Source organism: Polypterus senegalus, chromosome 9, assembly GCF_016835505.1.
Source record: "Polypterus senegalus isolate Bchr_013 chromosome 9, ASM1683550v1, whole genome shotgun sequence".
In the NCBI taxonomy this organism is placed as follows: domain Eukaryota; kingdom Metazoa; phylum Chordata; class Cladistia; order Polypteriformes; family Polypteridae; genus Polypterus; species Polypterus senegalus.
Genome location: NC_053162.1, coordinates 4,337,418 through 4,354,310, shown reverse-complemented (window position 1 = coordinate 4,354,310; position 16,893 = coordinate 4,337,418). Strand labels below are relative to the sequence as shown.

Genomic DNA, 16,893 nt, shown 5'->3' with positions numbered 1-16,893 from the left:
AGAAAGTTAACATAGACTTTGATCTTAAAACAGGGGGGTCCAAATGTTTTTTCACTGGGGGGCCACATACAGAGAAACATACAAAGGGCTGGGCCACCCACTAGAGGTCAGGTCTATTGCCTCACCTCCTGTGTATTAAGCAAGCAAAGTCAACCAGTAAATTATACTTCATCATTGAATATGCTTAAAGAAAAAAAACAGCATCACAGCTCTCCATTAATGGGTTTTCATTTATTGTGTTACAAAGCGCTCTCATCACATGCAATCGAGTAAAAATCAAAAGCACAAGCTTCATCTGACACTTGATGTTTTACTTCGCCGCACAACTGTGTTTCTGGACAAGCGAACCTTCCTGCATTTTCACCTTCGGCTTTATTGAGGCACTGTTTTATGAAGGGGGCGGCACGGTGGCGCTGCTGCCTCGTAGTTAGGAGACCCGGGTTCGCTTCCCGGGTCCTCCCTGCATGGAGTTTGCATGATCTCCCCGTGTCTGCGTGGGTTTCCTCCCACAGTCCACAGACATGCAGGTTAGGTGGATTGTCGATTCTAAATTGGCCCTAGTGTGTGCTTGGTGTGTTTGTGTGTGTCCTGCAGTGGGTTGGCACCCTGCCCAGGATTGGTTCCTGCCTTGTGCCCTGTATTGGCTGGGATTGGCTCCAGCAGACCCCCGTGACCCTGTATTCGGATTCAGTGGGTTAGAAAATGGATGGATGGCTGTTTTATGAAGTCACCATACGAGCCAAGTTTCCCGTGACGGGCAGTGAGTTGCGCTACTTCGTAACTGGCTTGTGATTCATTAGCACGGAAAAAATCCTGTTGTTGACTGGCTGCCGTTTGCTTAAACTTTCTGTTCTCGCTCGGCACCAGCGTAGGATGTGTAGGTCGAGGATGTTTGGTTTCGCAGTGTCGACACACATTATACTCTTTCATCACTGCAAATCAAACAGACACACTTGCCCTTCACTTCTAGGAAGGCGTATTCATTTTCTCCACCGTGTCTGAAATTTTCTGCACTCTCTTGCTATTGGGCGTTTCTTTGGTTCTGCCATTTTCGGTCACCCGTAGCAAAATTGTTCTTTGGTTGCACTTGTTGGTGAAGACGCTGCCTTGATCGAGACAGTAGCTCCACCTTGTGTTAAACCGAAGAAGTACAATACAGTTAAGAACAGGTTTCGTGTGTGGGCCATATTTCATGATATTTTTAGAATTTGCTGCGGGCCAATTGAAAATGGACCATGGGCCGTAATTTGGACACCCCTGTCTTAAAGGAATACTGTACCCCAAAGTGATGTTTTTAATAAATTAAATACTAAATGTAGTTTGTAGTGATGGTCAAGTGAAATGTTTACTTTCGTGTTTTCAGGCAGAATGAACATAACAAAATTTCTAATTCTGTTGAAGTTAATGGTGACCAATGCTGGACTTCTTCTTCTTTTGGCTGCTCCTGTTAGGGATTACCACAGCGGATCATCTTCTTCCATATCTTCCTGTCCTCGTCATCTTGTTCTGTCACACCCGTCACCTGTATGTCCTCTCTCACCACATCCATAAACCTTCTCTTAGGCCTTCCTCTTCTCCTCTTCCCTGGCAGCTCTATCCTTAGTACCCTTCTCTCAGTATACCCCTCATCTCTCCTCTGCACATGTCCAAACCAACGCAATCTCGCCTCTCTGACTTTGTCTTTGCTGACCCTCTAATGTCCTCATTTCTAATCCTGTCCATCCTCGTCACCCCCAATGCAAATCTTAGCATCTTTAACTCTGCCACCTCCAGCTCTGTCTCCTGTGCCACCGACTCCAACTCATATAACATAGCTGATCTCACCAAGTTGAAGTTAATGGTGACCAATGCTGGACTTCTTCTTCTTCTTCTTTCGGCTGCTCCCGTTAGGGGTTCACCACAGTGGATCATCTTCTTCCATATCTTCCTGTCCTCGTCATCTTGCTCTGTCACACCCATCACATGCATGTCCTCTCTCACCACATCCATAAACCTTCTCTTAGGCCTTCCTCTTCTCCTCTTTCCAAGCAGCTCTATCCTTAGTACCCTTCTCTCAGTATACCTCTCATCTCTCCTCTGCACATGTCCAAACCAACGTAATCTCGCCTCTCTGACTTTGTTTCCAAATTGTCCAACCTGAGTTGACCCTCTAACGTCCTCATTTCTAGTCCTGTCCATCCTCGTCACCCCCAATGCAAATCTTAGCATCTTTAACTCTGCCACCTCCAGCTCTGTCTCCTGTGCCACCATCTCCAGCCCATTTAAGATAGCTGGTCTCACCAAGTTGAAATTAATGGTGACTAATGCTGGACAACAGCAAAAAATATCAAATATATCCATGGGAAAAAAAAAAAACTCGCTTAACTCATCTCACATAATCCAGTTGTATGCTCACAGCACCCCAAACATTTGCACTTTTACTAAAATATTGTTAAATAAGCCATTATTGGAAAATGCTGTTGTGAGCAAAAATGGAAAACACTCCGGCACTCCCAATACAAAACAAATTGAAGTCCAGTATACAATATATAGGCGTGAAAGCCCCCAAATATTAAAGGTGGCTTTTAATCATTTTGCTTCAAATGTCACAGCGTCAGCTAAAATCCTCACTGCTTGAGTATGCAGTGGATCGAGCTCTTCAGACTTCAGTCTTCTGATATTTATGGAGTCCACTGTGTACTTGTGACCAGGTTCATTGAAATAATTATTGTTATTTAATGTTTTTATTTATTCAATTTATATTTTTATTTTCACCTCTGCCAAGTCCTTATTCTTTCCGAAGTGGTTTTCTAGCCATTAATATGCCAAATAACTTCTGCAGGGCCCCACAGGGGAGACTGGACCAATGGGAGAGCGAGGACATCCAGGACCTCCTGGCCCACCTGGTGAACAGGGCCTTCCAGGACCTGCTGGAAAAGAAGGATCAAAGGTGAGTTACCTCTGCTCTTGTTTTGCCCCTAAATATTAATAGGCGGCAGCACGTTGGCACAGTGGGTAGCGCTGCTGCCTCGCAGTATGGAGACCTGTGGGTTCACTTCCCGGGTCCTCCCTGCGTGGAGTTTGCATGTTCTCCCCGTGTCTGCGTGGGTTTCCTCCCACAGTCCAAAGACATGCAGGTTAGGTGGATTGGCAGTCCTAGAGTGGTTGGTGTGTGGGTATGTGTCCGGCGGTGGGTTGGCGCCTTGCCCAGGATTTGTTCCTGCCTGGCACCCTGTGTTGGCTGGGATTGGCTCCAGCGGACCCCTGTGAACCTGTGTTAGGGGCTTATTTTATTTAAAAAATGATTAATTGATTGGACCTACAATGTTCTACTGCACAAAGAGTCATGTGCAAATTGGTGAAACTGGGGGCAAAAGTTGATTTGTCTTTGCATGACAAGAAGACATTTATTTTGAGTTGTAATACTGCGTTATCATTATAGGGAGACCCTGGGCCTCCTGGTCCAACCGGAAAAGATGGCCCACCTGGTCTAAGAGGGTTCCCTGGCGACAGAGGCCTCCCTGGCACACAAGTAAGTACAGACTGTGCAGTGCTTTTAATAGTCATGTTAATTCTTCTGCTCTTTTCAAACATTTACTCCATCAAAGTGTCAGGAGTGGACCTGCACCACACCACACCACACCACGTGTATCTTCTTTGTGCCTGTTTGACATTTGAAGTCGTTTTAAAGCCACCGTCTGTCAGGATCCCCACCCGGGGTGCACTTGAATAATTTGTAGTTATTTCTTTTTCTTTTTCATCCTATCCTTGATTATGTCATTTAGTGCTAATAAATGCAAACTAATTTTAAGATAATAATAATAATTGCATAATATATATATTAATGTCTGCCAAATAGCGTGTATTAATAAAAAGTGAAAATGAATACAAAGTGATATTAACAAATTGATTCCATAACAGGCCACTATTCCCAAGTTACAGAGTACATTCATACAAATACTATTTAAATAATAATAATAATAAAAGTAATAATGACAAAATATTACATTAATATACAGCAATTTTCTTGCTAAAGTACAAATTAATAAAAAATTTAAATCACAAAATGATTCCATAGTGTGCCAATATTCCAAATGTACAGGGTGCATTCATAACTAATACATATTAAATAATAATAATAACCAAATAATTGTACTATATTCTTGCTACATAAAGTGCATTTATAAAAAGAAGGTATAAATTAATAGAAAATTGTAATAATAACAAAATGATGTCATACTATTCTCACTACACAAGGTTCATTCATACAAATACAAACATAATAATAAGAATTTGCCAATGTTCCATTTTATTAAGAAATAACAATATAATTTAAGACAAAATAATTTCATAATATGCCAATATTCCTACTGTATGCATAACAAATGCAAATGAATAAAAAATGAGAATATTAACAAATTGATCCCATAATTTGCCAATTTTCCCAGTACTCATTGTACATACATACATATTATAATAATAATAATAATTGTATAATTTGCTAATTTTCCATTTTTTTCTGGAGTGTGCTAATATTCCTATGACACATTCTCTTAAGAAGTAACAATATAATTTAAGACAAAATAATTTCATAATATGCCAGTATTCTTAGTACATGCATAACAAATTCAAATTACCGTATTTACGCGTGTACCACGCGCACATTTTTTCCCAAAAATTAGCATTAGAAAATCAGGTGCGCGTCGTACACGAGGAAATGTAACTCTGTAATGTTTACTTCTTCTGCTTGGGCTCGCTCGCTCGCTCTCTCTCTTTCTCGCTCGCTCGCACTCTCTCTTTCTCGCTCACTCGCACTCTCTCTTTCTCGCTCACTCGCTCTCTCTCTTTCTTGCTCGCCGACTCTCTCTTTCTCGCTCGCTCGCTCGCACTCTCTCTCTCTCTAAACGCTTCCTATACAATCACAACGCGCGTCGTACACGGGGCAAAACGATTTACTTTGTAAAAATTAGGATGCGCGTCTTACACGAGGGCGTGTGATACACAAGTAAAAATGGTAATAAAAAATGAGAATATTAACAAATTGATATATATAATTTGCCAGTTTTTCCAGTATTCATGGTACATACATACATATTATAATAATAATTGCATAATTTGCTAATTTTCCATTTTTTTCTAGAGTGTGCTAATATTCCTATGACACATTCCCTTAAGAAGTAACAATATAATTTAAGACAAAATAATTTCATAATATGCCAGTATTCCTAGTACATGCATAACAAATTCAAATTACCGTATTTACGCGTGTACCATGCGCACATTTTTTCCCAAAAATTAGCATTAGAAAATCAGGTGCGCGTCATACACAAGGAAATGTAACTCTGTAATGTTTACTTCTTTATGCTTGGGCTCACTCGCTCTCTCTTTCTCGCTCGCACTCTCTCTTTCTCGCTCGCTCGCGCACTCTTTCTCTCTAAACGCTTCCTATACAATTACAATGTGCGTCGTACACGGGGCAAAACGATTTTCTTTGTAAAAATTAGGATGTGCGTCTTACACGAGGGCGTGTGGTACACGAGTAAAAATGGTAATAAAAAATGAGAATATTAACAAATAGATATATATAATTTGCCAGTTTTTCCAGTATTCATGGTACATTCATACATACATATTATAATAATAATAATTGCAAAATTTGCCAATTTTCCATTTTATTAGGAAATAACAATATAATTTAAGACAAAGTAATTTCATAATATGCCAGTATTCCTAGTACATGCATAATAAATGCAAATTAATAAAAAATGAGAAAATGAACACATTGATATATTGTATATAATTTGCCAATTTTCCTAATACTCATGGTACATACATACGTATTATAATAATAATAATTTCTTAATATGCCAATATTCTTGCCACAGAAGGTACATTCACAGTATATACAAAAATAAAATCTAAAATGATTCCAGAGTGTCCCAGCATTCCCAGTACACAGGGTGCATTCATAATGAAAGCAAATTAAATAAATAAACAAAACATAATAATAATGACAGTATATTTACATATTACACCAATATTCACAAGGTGCATTTAAAATAAATACAAATGAATAAAAACAATAATTACAGTCAAAATGATTCTCTGGTGCGACAGGATCCCCAACGCAGAGGGCGCATTCATAACAAATACAAATTAATAATAATAATAATAATAATAATTTCATAATTTGCAGTATTTTTGCTACATAAGGTGCATTCACATTAAAGTTAGGAGCATGTGCTGAAGTAAATAAAAACTCATAGTATGAACAACATGATTCCATAGTATGTTAATGTTCCTCTTACACATTTTCTTAACAAATTCAAATTAATTAATTAAGAATAATGACATAACAAACACATAATATTCTAGTATTCTCTGTGTCCAGGGTGCTTTCATAACAAATACTAATTGATAAAAACTTAACATTAAATAACAAAATCATTTCATAACGTGTCAATATTCCTTGTACACAGGGTACATTCATAACAAAGTCAAACTAATTTAAAAATAAAAATAAGGACCAAATGATCCCCCCTAAATAAACATAAATGAATTAAATAATAATAATAATAATTTATAAAACCGTCCCCTGTAATCGGTTACGGCACTATGGCCATGTGGCACGATTCCCAGAGGTTGAGTGGCTGGACCAGGCCAAGGGGATGCCCACGTAACACCTGGCTGTGGCAGATGGAGGGTCATTTCTGGGGGTGGGGCTGGACCGCCTGTCTGCCCGGGGGGTTGCCAACCAGCTGTTTCATCGTGTGGTGGGTACAGCAATGTGCTATACCAGTGCATGCTCCCTGCCCCGACCCGGCCCCTAATTTGCCAGTCATCTCACCATGGGTGCTTCCATGTTCTCCCCCTGATTACTGTGTGGTTTTGTCCTAAGCTCCGCCCCTCTGCATTTGCCCACCCCAGTCACGTGACTGCCCTCCAGTTGGTGTAAGCAGCACATACACATCATTTCAGCGGCGCTTTGAACATAAGGATAATTTAATGTTAATGGTGTCATTTTCTGCATTCATCCAAAGGTCCTCCATATGTGTTTGTGCGAGTGTCTGCTGCTGAGAGACAATTAATGGGAATGAAGAGTTCTAGAAAAAGTTCTTAAAGCTGTGATGTTGCGTATTCAGCTAAATTTAGCCACACTTCATTTTTCAGTTTTCTTTACACAGTCAGAATTGTTTTGCCGCAGTTGGGGATATGAAAAAAATATAGCCATTAAAAAAGTTTGTGCTCCCTTTGCCAGCACATGTTATATAAATAGCGTGTGGATCGAGGACACCACTTAGCATATCACCTACAAGAAAAGGACCCGATTTTCCCCCAGTTGTGTGAACTTGTAATTGGCTTAAATCACAGCATCTGTACGCCATACTTGGCTTGTTTATCGACTCACACCTCCTATTTTTGTAAGGACTCGGACTTCATTTAAATGAGAACACGATAATCTGATCACCGCCAGTCTCGTGCAATCTGTGTGAGTAGATAAAAAAAAAAAAATAATGAGGCTCCTCAGGTAAAGCAACAGAAGGAGAAACTGCAAAGGGACGCAACACCTTTCTTGAAATGACATTTTTACCATTGATTGTGAGATTTCTTTTGTTCATTTGGAAAGAAGTAATTCCTTGTATTCCACATAATCAGATCTCACCCCACTCCCATCGGTATTATTTGAATGTAATCACTTTAAGAATTCCCATCCTGCTCTTCAGGCCCGAACCACACCACCAGACTTCTAGATGGAGAGCTTGTCAAATTTAATGTCGCCGGTTGCTGAGTCTCATTGCCTCTGATGGTGGCAGCAACTGCAGGAAGGACTAATTACCCACAATTCCCTCGAGACCTCATCACGGTACCTCAGTACTACACTGCAAAGTGTGTCACTGCTTTCTGGCATCTAGTCAGGAGTAAGTAAGCTAGTAAGAAAAGGACCCCGGTGTGAAAGTAAACTTGAACAATTGAACAGACAATAACAAGAGAATAGCAATATCCAGAAAGCAGAAGATGCAAATGCCATCCATCCATTATCAACCACTTATCCGAGGTCGGGTCACAGGGGCAGCAGCCTAACCAGGGAAGCCCAGACCTCCCTCTCCCCGGCCACCTCCTCCAGCTCCTCTGGGAGGACCCCGAGGCATTTCAAGGCCAGCCAGGAGATGTAATCCCTCCAGCGTGTCCTGGTTCTGCCCCATGGTCTTCTCCCAGTGGGGCATGCCCAGAACATCCCCCCAGGGAGGCATCCTAACCAGATGACCGAACCACCACAGCTGACTCCTCTCAATGCGGAGGAGCAGTGACTCTACTAACTGAACTCCTCACCCTATCATCTCTAAGGGAAAGTCCAGCCACCCTGCGGAGAAAAGTCATTTTGGCCGCTTGTATCTGCGAACTTTGGGTAGTGGCCATAGGTGAGAGTAGGAACGCCTTTTGGCTCAGCTCTCTCTTCACCACGACGGACCGTTGCAGAGAACGCATTACTGCGGATGCCACACCGATCCGTCTGTCGACCTCCCGCTCCATTCTTCCCTTACTCGTGAACAAGACCCCCGAGATACTTGAACTCCTCCACTTGAGGCAGTAATGAGAGAGAGAGCATTCCACCCTTTTCCGGCTGAGATCCATGGCCTCGGATTTAGAGGTGCTGACTCTCATCCCCGCCGCTTCACACACCAGTGAGAACTGGAGGTCACTGTCCGATGAAGCCAACAGAACCACGTCATCCACAAATAGCAGAGACGAGATTCTGAGGTCACCGAACCGGAGCCCCTCCGTCCATATAACTTATGAACAGAATCGGTGACAAAAGGCAACCCTGGCAGAGTCGAACCTCAACAGGAAACGAGTGCGACTTATTACCGGCAATGCGGACCAAACTCCTGCTCCTCCTGTACAGGGACTGGATGGCTTGAAACAGCGAGCCTTGTACCCCGTACTCTTGGAGCACACCCCACAGGATGCTTTGAGGGACACGGTCGAATGCCTTCTCCAAATCCACAAAACACATGTGGACTGGTTAGACAAACTCCCATGCCCCCTCCAGGATCCTGTCCAGGCTGTAGAGGATGGAATCCGCGTTGTTCCTCAATGCAAATGATACGTTCAAAATACTACACTCAATGAGTCTCTAAAGGACCTCGGGCCTTTAAGTGGTCCATCAGCAAGTTCTACCCAAAAAAACACAAGAGATATAGCAGCTTAGAAATATAAATGGAGACCCTGACTAAAGCAGAACAACTTGTCAGTGCCTCAGCGCTGACCCTTAGGCCTGGGGGCGGTCTCACAGAGGTCATATCAGGAGACCCCGCCCCCAACCCTGGTCTCAAAAACTGAAGAAAAAGAATAAAGTAATACATGATTAATATAAGAGCAATAAAGTAATACTAAATACATTATTAAAAATTAATTTTACAATAAAATATTCAAAAGATGAAATAAGAACCAAAGAGAACTGAGCCAAGGATGGCTGAAGCATGTAATGTGCACTCGTCCACGCAGGATATTTATATGTTACGGCCAAAACCTGAAGTTCGGCCAGTTCTCGAATTGTTCGGCCATTTCGCATTTTGGACGAGAGGTGTGGCCAATGTCCGAATTACTAGGAATGACCAGTGTACGAGGTGCAATCCAAAAGTCCCCGGAATGCATTTATTTAAAAGCATACACACCAAATAACAATTAATGGTGAACAGTTCCTTCAAAATAGTCACCCGCTGAGTTGATACACCAATCCCAGCGAGATTTCAACCTTTTCGAAGCACCTCTGGAAGTCGTTTTTTGTCAGTGTGTTCAAGACGTCGGTTGTTACCGCTTGGATCTCCTCCACGGTCTCAAATCTGCGTCCCTTGAGCCTCATCTTCATCTTAGGAAATAAAAAAAAATCAGACGGCGCTAACTCAGGGGAGTACGGAGGGCGGGGAATGGCAGTAAACTTTGCAGAAGCCAAACCTTCGCGCACAATCAGAGACCTGTGAGCTGGTGCATTGTCAGCCCACATCTGAGGACGTGGTCGGCGAATTCGATTTCGCAAACGCCTTAGAACATCCCTGTAGAGAGCTCCATTCACCGTCTGCCCTTGTGGATGACACCCTTTATATTTCATGGCTTTCTATTGCTGTTTTTCCCAGTTTAAAACACAAATTAACACACACTCTTTGCTCTTTCAAATCATTCATTTTCACGAACAACCCTTCACAGACATAACCGAAGTTTAAACGAAAACTGTGACTTGAAAAACAAATGCGCTGACGTTATAACGCGTGAACTGAACTCGAACTGCTGTCTAGCGCCGATTGATATAACCGATAGAATAGATAGATTCCGGGAACTTTTGGATCGCACCTCTATATGCTACTTTGGCCGGCCATTTCGCCAAGTGGCGAGAACTCCCTAGCCAAAATTCGAAGTGCTGATGTAAGACTGTCCGCTCGACGTGCGAAGATGCTTAAAAGTTTCAGATGCAGATTCAGAAGTGAGTTTTCCATTCTGCACGAGAAACTTCTTAAGGCGAGTCTTGTTCAGAAAGACGGCCTTCCCCTCGCCCAAACACTAACCTTATGGTCAATAAAACGGGTCCCTGATATTAAGTCACTATTTTAGGAGTAAAATGATAACAGAAATGTGAAACCTACTTATACTGCATACCTAATGTTAATTATTGTGAAACAACCAAGTGGAGTCCGCTTTCTGAACGAGAGCCGCCAAGGCTACACTCAATGCAATTGCAGTACGAAGTGCGCAACAAATCGCTGCTCATGTCTTTTTCCTTCCGACTTTCGCCGATCGCCCCGTGCCATTTCACAAACTGGCCGCCCAAATCTTGAAATCGAGGAAAAGATCGGACATTGGCTGGTCAAATTACAGCGACACTTCCCGATTTGTCCGATTTTGGGTTTTGGCCGCAACGTATATACGTATAAAAGGCAAAGCTCTCACTGACTCCTCACTAACTCTCCTACTCTCCATACAGGTAGGAAGCTGAAATTTCGGGTGCTCATTCCTTGCAGTGTACGTACAAAAGTTAGTTATGTTTCATGTCCTATTGCAACACCCAAGGGAGGAGAAATGGGTGTACCCCCAAAACTGTATATATAGACAGGGGAAACTTCATCTCACTAATTCTGCGACTTCCAATATACATAGGAAGCCCAAATTTCCCATGCTCATCCTTTACACCGTACTTACAAATGTTAAGTATGTTTCATTTTGCGCCGTGCCCCATAACGAACTGTCGAGAATAACGTCTTCTTTTTGGCAGTTCTTGCCATTATGCCGTAAGGAACTTTCGTAACTGACCTCTCCTTTTGGCGGTTTTGTTCCTTATTTCCGTTAACAGAGGATTTGTTTCACGGTAGAGATGCACAAGGGAAGTCATATGTCCCCATTCCTTTTTCCACGCACCTACCATGTGGTTGGCTCCCTGCCTATATACATTAACGCCATCCCACGCTCATGTGCCTCCTCAGCTGTTCATCGTGCTCACTGCTCCCTTCTTCTTTACCCCACCGCTTCAAGGGTGGAAGGACCGCTCATTGTTCTTTCAGGCTCCCTCTAAACCTCACCCATACGGATTCCCCCCATGTGTAACGTATCCAAGCAGAGCACCATGGCGTGATTGTCAGCTCATTGTATTTGATGAATGCACTACGGCACACAGAGCAGGTGCTGAAGATTTAGACAGGACCCTGCAAGACATCAGAAACGCGACAACAATGATGGGAGGCTTGACAGTCTTGCTGGCTGGAGACTTCCCAGTTGTCCCAAGAGGAACACGTGCCAATGAAGTTAAAGCATGTCTGAAGTCTTCACACTGATGGCCTAAGACCAATGTTCTTACCGTAAGAATAAACAGGAGGGTTTACTTGAACTGCGACAAAAAAACCAGAGAGGTCGCTGCTTTCCTCATCAAAATAGGTGATGGCAGTTTCATTGAACAGAACCATAAAATCAAAGTTCCTAACAATCTCTGTCTCCTGGTGAATACCATACAAACCCTTATTGAAAATGTTTACGCCAACCTACGAAATCTACACGTAAAGGACGTCCCATGGTTGAGAGAGAGAGAGCTATTCTAACACCAAGAAATGACCTGACTTCACACATAAACACCATTTTACTTCACCAACTAACTTCCGAGACAAAAACATACCAGTCTGCCGACTCTGTTGTAGAACTAGAGGACGCGGCGCTCTATCAGGTAGAGTTTCTTTACACTCTTAATCCTCCGGACGGGCCTTCGCACTCTCTACTTTTGAAGGTCTGGCGCACCAATGATGTTACTACGAAACTTTGTAACGGCACCAGGCTTCAGATCACATCTCTGCACAAGAACCTCATTGAGGCAACTGTCGTCACTGGCACTGACTCATGGGGAGACCATCTCAAACCCTCCGACCTCCCATTCCAATTCAAACAGCGAGTCTCTGCTTCGCTATGACGATAAATAAGTCACAGGGATGCCACTGACTTGACACAAGATGTCTTCTCACATGGCCAAGTGTCCGTTACACGCTCAAGAGTGAGCTCAGAGGGCAGAACTGCAAACGTCGTTTCCAAAGAGATCCTGACATCCTAAAAAATGTGCATTGCGCATACGTGACATTTACGATCATAAATGAAACTCTTTACAATCATCGCATTCACTCTCAATACTAAAATAAGCTTATGACACTGTGAACGCTGAAGTCGGAAAAAACAACGGGAGTCAAAAACAACGATTTAAAATTAAAAGCAATTTCTTTTTATTCTTGGTGAGAGGAGACTGCAGGCTACAGACCCTGTCACGTCTAGTGTGCTACAGACCGTCAGCCTTACCAGCAGCCTGCTAAGAGGAAAAGGGATACTTCCTTAAACACTAAAGTTCATTGAAAGAAAAAAAAAAACAAAGCAGTTCATCTTGAGGTTATTACATGGATTTCTGTAGCCCTTGTCCACATCCTGAATTTGTACATGCAGGGAAAACACAGTGTTTTTTACAGATAAAAATTAATCAGTGTTTTCACAATTTTAAGAAATACACTTCTGCTCACTTACACGTACATAAGACCGGTTATAGCAAGTTTTTTTCCTAACGGTTATAAGGTGTATGTAATTCAGCAGTTTTAGACAATGCTTGCTTCCTTTTTCCTTTGCATGTACATTACTTATAAAATATCCAAGGATTACATTTGTTCAGTTAGCTTAGCACATTCTTATTTAATACATAAGTGACTAATTTATAATATCACAGGGTGTTCTGTTAGTATCAAAAGGTCAGCATTTTCTCAGAAAGGAATGAGAAACCCTAACCCTAACACTAACCTTAAAAAGTTTGTATAACTCGGGCCCTGAGGTTAAACAGTAATCTCATCCCAGGGCCCTGATGTTAAAAATCAAACCCCTTTTTTAGTTTAAATAGTTTTTTTCTATCCCCATTCCCAACCCTCATCCCTAACCTTAAAGTTCGTATAACTCAGGCCCTGAGGTTAAGTAGTAATCTCACCCCAGGGTCCCGAGGTTAAAATTCAAACCCCCTTTAGTTTTAATAAGTAAGTTTCCTTTCTATCCCCATCCCCAACCCTCATCCCTAACCTTAAAGTTTGTATAACTCGGGGCCCTAAGGTTAAAATTCAAAGTTTTTATCACCAACCACACCAACCCATTCCCACCCTTAACTGTAAAAATTACCCCAGATTAGTTTTAAATCCTAATTTTAAAGAATTTTAACCCTAATTTAATGTGAAAGACCTGGAGTATCTCCAAAAAAATGATGAGTGCTCCGGGATTTCTAATTTTAACCATTATTTATGTACCCCTTTTTAGTGCCCAAATTAACTTATTTTTGAGCATTTTTAACACTTTGTTATCCTGTTCTGTATGTCCTTTTAAAATTTTATATTTAGATAATTTTTAGTCCTTATTTATTTCAATTTTAGTGTAATGTTATATTTGACTCAATGCTCCTCCGCATTGAGAGGAGTCAGATGAGGTGGCTCGGGCATCTGATCAGGATGCCTCCTGGACGCATCCCTGGTGAGGTGTTCCGGGCACGTCCAACCGGGAGGAGGCCCCTGGGAAGACCCAGGACACGCTGGAGGGACTATTTCTCCCGGCTGGCCTGGGAACGCCTTGGGATTCTCCCGGAAGAGCTGGAAGAAGTGGGGGGAGAGGGAAGTCTGGGCCTCTCTGCTTAAGCTGCTGCCCCCGCGACCCGACCTCGGATAAGCGGAAGAGGATGGATGGATGGATGGTTATATTTGACCAATAGGGGGCGCTCCTTTTGAGTCATCATTTTAAGTACACCATGAATGGAATTTTATAAGGATATATAAATTATTGATTTTAGGAATTTTTTAGGACATTTTACTGGGATTTAATAGTGTTTTTAATAACTTGAAAGTAGAGGGTGTGTGTTGCTTTAAGAGTTTTTTCAATTTAGGAAATAAGTGTGCCAGTGCATGCCAATCCGGGCCATATCACCTACCCTAATCCTAACCCTAATTTAATCTAATAATTCTGTGCATAAGATTAATTCTTTCTCTACCTAAATGAAGAACAAATTATATAGAAGGTAAAATCATATAGCTCTCTGCAGCATGCTTAATAAAAAATACAGTCATAGGTATTGTGAGTTAAATACTAATAATCATTTCAGTTTTCTTTCTCAACAGTTACATTGACAATCATGTGACGTTATTTTTTAAATGTTTCCTTTTCTTTTTCATAACTTCTTTAACACACCACGTCTCCGCTGCGAAGCGCCGGTATTTTGCTAGTTACTGATAAATTATAAAGACCGGAATCTGCTAGAACATCAGAAAGCTCTTTACACTCGGTAGGAGAGGTCCGTGCGGTTGCATCGGGACGTTCTTCATTTGCATTACGCCAGGTGACTTACTGTATGTTTGGGAGTCGCCCGTCATCCTGTGCCTTTTTTTCATAACGCCTGTCACTCAAACATCTGCAATATAAACACACATTCAAGCAGCAGTCATGTCATCTACAAGGGGGAAAGACAAAAGTCTTCCAAGTGTTTTCCAGATTTCCTCCCGCTGCTTGTACGGCCGTCACCTGCTGCCTCTGCCTTCCCACCACACCTCTCTTACCCAGAAGAAGGGCGACGTGTCTCTACAGACTCCTGCTCAAATGCCTCTCGTTTCATTTAGAGGTGGATGATTTAGAGACGCTTTTGTATTCCTGACAGTTCAAAAAGGCGTTGTGTAAACGGATAAGCAGATTTGACTTTGACTGTGTTCTTTCAATGTCTTTTTTGCCGTAGGGAGCAGCTGGATTGAAAGGCAATGAGGGACCCAGTGGACCACCAGGCCCAGCTGTAAGTAGAAACTTCTTCATGGACGTCTGGGTGTAGAAAGCCAGTGGTGTAAGCAGACTTCATGTGTATATTGGACTGTACATTAGACATTATGGAAAAATGAGGGGGACTGGTGTGTGGGGATGTGGTGGTTCCTGTCTTGGACATCTTCTGTTGGTGTCTACCTATGTGTGTCCTGAAAGTGGACCATTGCACTGGGAGGCTACACTGGAAACAGTGATTCGTCAAGCTTGGCACATGCCACACACCCATCTGCAGCATAACCTGACATTTTCAGAAACTCCAAATAGCCTAACATGGGAGTATCTGGAACACGGAGGAGAAATTGGAAGTCCTGGAAGAAAATTCCTGCAAATATGGGGAAAATGAACTCACTCCACATAGAGAGTGACTTCATCATCACCGGTTTATCTGACGTTTCGAGGTTTACTTAGGTGGGCCAGTCTGTTCCCTCCACTTTCCACAATCCTGAGCATCCTTTGGAGTTGAGAAACGTCTCATGCCACCCACCTCCCTCTTTCAATCATATCTTCTTTGGTCTCCATCTGGGCCTCAAATCCTCCACCTCTTCATTTAGACAGCAACAAAATTTATTTCTGTCACACATTTTAATACAAACAATGGAGCTCAAAGTGCTTTACAGGCTGAAGAAAGAAACAAAATAAATAAGAAAATAGAATTAGGGCACACTAATTAACACAGAATAAAAGTAAGGTCCGATGGCCAGGGAGGACAGAAAAAACAAAAAAAAAACTCCAGACGGCTGGAGAAAAAAAATAAAATCTGCAGGGGTACTGAGGCCACAAGACCACCCAGCCCCCTCTAGTCATTCTACCTGACATCAATGACCTCACAGTCAGACCTCATGGTATTCAGGGTTCACATGGAAGGACTTGATGATGACGGTCATGTGGACGTCTGGCCTTCAATCCATCAATGGAGGGACATCACGGTGCTTTGATCAGGTGGTACAGAAAACCGGAAAAAGAATAGCAGAGAAAGTAGGGGTTAGTACGGATTATGGAGCCACCAGGAATGATCTTGATAATTAAATGCAGGATTAAATTAAAATGAAGCTAGGAAGAAGCCATGTTAAAATAAAGTGCTCCACCGTATCAGCCTGGTGAATTTCTATTGGTCAGCAATTCCAGATTTTAGGTGCCTAACAGCAGAAAGCCGTGATTGTGATCATTCTGTCCCTCAACTATGGTGGCCCTCAGTGGCCATCTCCTGGTACAGGCCTTTGAGATCTTGTACAATAACTTGGAGTTTGTCTGGGGTCCTAACCATAGACATAGAATTACTAGACGCCGCATGACCAGCAGCATCGTACGTCAACGTCGCCGCCATATTGCGTGTGGCACTGCTGTGGAGGGAAGTAATGGATAAAGATGCCTCACACATGTGCTGCTTGGGATTGTACAAACCGCTGTACGCTCCCAACCAGATCCCGGGGGATCACATCTCATAGGTAAGGCTGAACAATTGTTTTGGTTATATTTGGCCATTAGAAAATCCCGCTTTATAATCTTAGCACTCAAGGTCACCTTACAATAAAATTAAACAACATTAGTAAAATTAAAACAAGAGAATGA

At 42.2% G+C, this 16,893-nt stretch overlaps 1 protein-coding gene across 2 annotated transcripts in view; it reads left to right on the top strand.

Moving 5' to 3' along the window:
* The window catches only part of LOC120535077 (collagen alpha-1(XI) chain-like), a 456,300-nt gene that overhangs the window by 349,371 nt on the left and 90,036 nt on the right, over positions 1 to 16,893 (top strand). For both annotated transcript variants that reach the window (XM_039762625.1, XM_039762624.1), the window contains exons 39-41: positions 2,822 to 2,929; positions 3,422 to 3,511; positions 15,245 to 15,298. In XM_039762625.1, the coding sequence (XP_039618559.1) occupies positions 2,822 to 2,929; positions 3,422 to 3,511; positions 15,245 to 15,298 (252 nt within the window). The remainder of the gene's footprint in view (positions 1 to 2,821; positions 2,930 to 3,421; positions 3,512 to 15,244; positions 15,299 to 16,893) is intronic.